Below are 5,471 nucleotides of genomic sequence, written 5' to 3'. Positions count from 1 at the left end.
CATTCCTCTGTAAAGGGGCCCTGCTGGGTCAAGGCCTGCAACACAAACCCTTGCGCGTGGCATCACTGCAGTAGTGTGCAGCTCGCACCACTCACGGTGAAAACCTGTCCTCGAAGCAAAAGGCCTGACAAGAAGGAAGGACTTACCTGTGATTCTTCCAAGTGTACCATCAAACATCCGTCCCACAAAGCCAGAGATGTGCGCTCCCAGGCTCACTCCTATCATGTGCAAGGAGTCAAGTGATGCTCCATTGACCTGAGATGTAGAAGTACTTGTGATAGATTTTAGGCACATGAAAGGCATAAAAAATACCAGGAGGAGGAATGTAAATGCATTTTCCCACATTTTCCTGTGGTGTGTTCCACTCTGTGTAAATATTCCCACTTTGACAGTCCCACAGTACAACCAGCACCCGTGTTTGAAGCCCATATCTCAGAGAGATGTGATGAGAACTGTTTGGGCAATGGTTGTACTTTTCTGGGGCAGGTGTATCCAGAAATTTAGAGCCTGAGACTGTAAACTGAATATTGCAACAAAATACTGTTGCACCAAGTCCAGGAGTAAAATTCATCACTGCAGTATAGCTGCACTTCCAAAATTTCATGTATTGTACTATGAACATTCAACTTACCAACATTTCATCAATAAGTTTCTTCAGAATCTCAGCAACTTTTTTGCAGTTTCTGGAAGCATTGCTATAGATGAGAGTTGTTGCCCCCTGGTTCCAGTCCACAAGGATGATGTTCATGTCTTCTGCAGAAAGCAGGAGATGTACCAAGTCAGGGATCCAGATAGGGACTGAACCTGTGAGTCGGTATCCATGGATGATGAAGGTAGTTTTCTTGGTCACATCTAGATACTTGGACGCTGTTGACTTGAGCTCTTCAGCACAATTTTGATTCTGTCTCGTGTAGAGCAGTAGCTTCACTTTCAGGTCTGTCCCTATCAAAGCACTGCCAATGCTGAGAGCTGTGAACGTGGGGCATTTCTCCCTGGGATCTGAAAAGAGCACAGTGTGACAATACTGAAGTTAGCACCAGTGCGTTTGCTTTGACCTTTTCTACCTGCCAGCCCTGCAGAAGCACAGGAACATGGGTTGCGAGCTGTCTGAGCTGGGGCTGCTCCTTTCCCCTCCATCATGTTAATAATCTGAATTAGCCTGAAACTTAGGTTTTCTTGCCATGTTGGAACAAAGACAGCAAGTGTACTTTCTTGGAGCAGCACTCCCTGAAACAGCTACTTCCATTGTAACAGCCCCTCTTCCTCTAGCAGCTGGGAGATGCCATGGATGTTGCTCCAAAATTCCCACTAGTGTGAGGAAGCTATTAGAGACTGACAACTGGGATAGTTGCTGTATTGGTTTGAGACCACACCCAGGTGCTCTGGACAGGTTCTAGGGTATAGAGCGATCCTCGTGATTTGTCTGTAACTCCAATTTGGAGCTGACAAGCTGCAGAGGATCTTGCTGTTTCGAGGGGCAGCTCAATGCTTCATTTATATTTGCAGATGCAGTCTGCTATTTCAGACTGTGACTGCATGAGGTATGTTACTGCTAGTGCTTTATACACAGCTGAAGAGTAACTGCCATTTGAAAAGGTTGAAATGGTCTCTGCCATTTGAAAGCCCGTCTTTGTTCCTTGCTTTTCCAGCAGAACACCAGCTGAGCCTTCAGAGTCCAGTACAGTCTCTGACAGGGCACTGGCAGGGAATGGAATAACTGTCTCCAGACAGACAATGCTTTTGAAGGCCCTCGCAGGTTTTGTAGCCTCTTCCCATCTCACAATCCTTTTCCCCAAATCCCCTTAATCTTATTGAAGCACCCTGTGCGAGAGAGTGTCTCTCTCACACATATGCCCTGGGCTACAGTAATTGTTCAGGCTGCAGTTGCCAGAGAAATCACTGATCTTTGTTGCTTTTAAGGCTGTGCAGTAGGTAGAAGAGTTTAGAAAACCCACAGCTGTAAGCTAATTGTGCTCTAGCAAATCTTCAATACTTTGTGCATTTTAATTTCTAGATTATAAAACTCTCATTTTCTATGAGCAGCTTACACTTTTCTCCTCCTGTGGAAATCAGCAGCTTGAGAATGATGTAAATGCTATTTGCCCAGCACATAAAATAATCTGTTCAGTTGCCATAGTTCTGCTAATTACTTTGTAGGAGCCCCAGGAGTTCCAGGAATAAAAGTGAATAGGCTAAAAGGATGTTGCAGTTAAGTCCAACTGGATATTTTAAATTGCTACCATAAATTCAGAAATAAATTTTAACATATGACATCTGTGGAGTCCTTCCTGTCTAAAGCCTCTGGTAAAATACACGTAGTGGAACAGGAGCAGTGGAAAACGAGCCCTCAGCCAGGCCTGGTGACCATTGGTTAAAATCAGTGGCCTTTGCCTTGAGGGTGTTTTTCCTCTGTAATGCTTCAGTGAGGGCTCCCAGGGGCTGTGTGACTCTGGGCCCTGCTTGGAAGAGTAACGGTGACCTGGGTGGCTCTGTCTTGACCAGCTCACTCTCACCTCGTTTTTACAGTGCCAAGGTGCTCCAGAGAAACGGCAGCAAAAGTTCTCCCATGCTACTGCTCATGTGGAGATTTCAAAGTAACTAGCCAAAAAAAGTAATCATTTTTTGTGGATATACATCAGCATACACAGTGATAAAGGACTGTCCTCTAGGTGCTACTGCAACATAAAAAAATACTGTTATTTTTTTACTAATACTTAGATTTTTTTTTTAGTTATTGTATAGCATTATTCTATTGTATTGTTAGTAATCTTAACCACCACTGAAGCTGTAGTAATACAGGCAGAAATGCTAGGCAAGGATTACTTCAACGTGGTACAAGATTGCCCTGATTGCTTAATTTGTTTCTAAAGCTCCTGCATTGTGCTGAGACTTGCCCTGAGGAGCACTGTGTTGGCCACCAGAACAGCCCAGACCTTCTGGTAAATAAGAGTGTTTGAAGGGCTGATTGGCATTTGCTAATACCTAACACAGGAACTGTTTGAAAAGTCGTGTTATATTTGCAGCAAGTCTGTTAGATTTGTTCTGTTTTGATTAACAAAATCAGATCAGTGCTAATAGTGGGGGAAAACCTGCCAACTTCTCTTCTGGCAGGCTGGTGCATATCCCAGGCTCATCCACCAAAAGCTGACACATGAGGACGGCCAGTTATCCTGGCTTTGCTCTTCATTCTGATAAGCACAGTGAATCCTACCCAAATGGCTGGAAGAGCCTTTGAAACTCCAACATGATTTCTCTGATGGGGCAAGAGGCTTTTTTGAGATTAACTCTGCAAGCAAATAACGCTCTGGCACTGTACAAAACCAGTGTTCAACAGACCACTTCCATCCGGAAAAGGTGAATAAATGTGGCAATTAACTCAGTGTCTGATTAACTCACTTCCAGCCCTCTCATGGCCATTAGCTTGCTGAGCAGCCTCAGGCAATTGACTTTTCTCCCTCTGCTGCATTTTCTAATATATAAAATAGAATGGCAAACACCAGTTTCCTGGGCAAGGTGCTCTGACATCTCAGTGCCTGTAGCAGGGGGCATACCGATCTGTTAGTGATGTTCCTATGGAGGAGCTGGGACATCTTTTGTCTTGAGCTTGAGATCAGTCTCTGAGGTGCTATTGTGGCAGGAGGAGCATCTACAGAATTAACTCGGTTCTGAATTTGCATGTCGGTATATTCTGAAGTTACATACTCCCAGGTAGGATTGTTGTGGCCAGGAGAATGGTCCCAGGCAGACTCTGTGGTATTTACTGCAGTCAGTGCTACTTAAGGCCGGCATTTTCTTGGTTTCTCTCATTACTTTCTTGAAGCCTCCTCTTTGGAGGTGTTTTCTTCCTTCTGTCTGCAACGTTCATCCTATGGACAAGCAGGATTTGCTGTGATCTTGAGGCTGTCTGCATGAATAGAATGGCAGCTGAATTTTTTAATGCCACCAATCTGTCCTCTTGCACAGCGAAGTTCCAAAAGATTTTCAGTTTGGTGGGTCAGTGGTCATTTAGTCAGATTCGTACTTGTCCTAGTTGTGGTCCCTGGGAGACTGTTTTGCCGCACAGAGCCCATGAAGGGGCTGCTCAGCCCGTCAGCGCCTTGCATGGACCTCACATAAGAATTGTGCTGCTTCTGCAGCTGCCCACAGTTTCACTGACACTCAAAACACTGTCACCTTGCCTGGGCTTTTTACAATCTGTTTCAACAGGCTGGTCTTATGCATCAAAGCACACTTTACTACCACGCAGCAAATCTCAGTAGCATTAATGAAGATTTCCATTGCTTTTCCACAGAGAGAGTGTGCCCTCTACCTCTTAAATTGGACCTCAGTATGTCACTGGGCTTCCTTGATGTCTTTTCTCTTTTTCCCCTTCTTATGATTGTATTTCCTACAGCATATTTAATAAACTAAGCAAAATGCGACCCCAAAATTATGCCAGAGAGTCTGATGAAATACAGGTTAGTATTTATAAGAATACTATTTTCTTATTTTAAAATCCTGTTTGTTTTTCCTGTAAAGCAGAGAGCTATAACGTGACTTGCTCCCATGTGTATGCTAACACAAGGCAGTACATTCGTTTATTGTTACACAGGTTGATTCTTGATAGGGCTGTGGGGATATCAAATGAAGCTTATTGTTCATAAATGGTAATTAATCCTTTGCATTTGTCATATAAGACACTGCTGAAAAGAAATCATCTTTCTCTGAAGATTTCCAATGACATTTTCAGTGTTGATGGATAGGACTTATATAAGAGAAATGTTTGCAAAGTGAGGAAAAGATAATAAAAATGACTGCTGTTTTTATATTTGGAACTCTTAGAGCTGACAGCATTCATGTAACCAGTATAATTTGCTTTGCCAAAACAAATAATGCTAGTGAGAAGCCCTGTGCAGTAACTATAATGCAGAGGGTAGATATATTCATGTTTCTGCAAAGAAAGGAAGCATGTTATATTTGACAAAAACATTCAAAATGAACAGTTAATTTCTTACCTGTTATCACCCCACACAAAAGGTAGATGAACACGACACACAGCCTCAGCATATGGACTTCCACATAGAACTTAACACAGGTAAAAGATTTTAAGGATCCCACACTTTCTTTAGCATGTGTCTGCGTCTCTGACAACAGTTCGCTGTCTCTTTTTTTGCTGGTAACACTAGGTGTGGTAAAAGAAGGAAGTTACCAGCCAAGAAATGAAGACCAGTCTTTCGTTATACAACTAAAGCTGCTTCTTAAAAAGGTGGGGCACCTTCTATTCTACCAGGTTTCCCTATTTTAAATATAGTTTGCCCTGGGGAATGACTAATCGGACACGAATGGTTTGTCATCACGCTGTAAGCACCAATTTGACTGTATGTGTTGAAACTAAGGAAATGATTGCATGTCTGTTTGTCTTCTGCAAAGAATGTCAAAGGCAAGGAAGATCGTAGGTGTCACTGCAAGAATGATAAGCATCTGGGCCGGGC

The 5,471-nt window shown here is 43.2% G+C and overlaps 1 protein-coding gene across 1 annotated transcript in view; it reads right to left on the bottom strand.

Annotated features, from left to right (window-relative positions):
- Nucleotides 1-5,046, bottom strand: part of LOC104278029 (lipase member H-like) — a 13,268-nt gene extending 8,222 nt beyond the window's left edge. The window contains 5 exon segments of the mRNA XM_009874873.1: nucleotides 1-3; nucleotides 5-35; nucleotides 147-255; nucleotides 632-999; nucleotides 4,995-5,046. The exon segment at nucleotides 1-3 is cut by the window's left edge and continues 59 nt beyond it. Of these exon segments, the coding sequence (XP_009873175.1) occupies nucleotides 1-3; nucleotides 5-35; nucleotides 147-255; nucleotides 632-999; nucleotides 4,995-5,046 (563 nt within the window).
- Nucleotides 5,047-5,471: the final 425 nt, after the last annotated feature.

This window comes from Apaloderma vittatum, unplaced genomic scaffold, assembly GCF_000703405.1.
Source record: "Apaloderma vittatum isolate BGI_N311 unplaced genomic scaffold, ASM70340v1 scaffold27278, whole genome shotgun sequence".
Classification (NCBI taxonomy): domain Eukaryota; kingdom Metazoa; phylum Chordata; class Aves; order Trogoniformes; family Trogonidae; genus Apaloderma; species Apaloderma vittatum.
The sequence above is the reverse complement of the archived record's forward strand: the minus strand, read 5'-3'. Positions and strand labels throughout refer to the sequence as shown.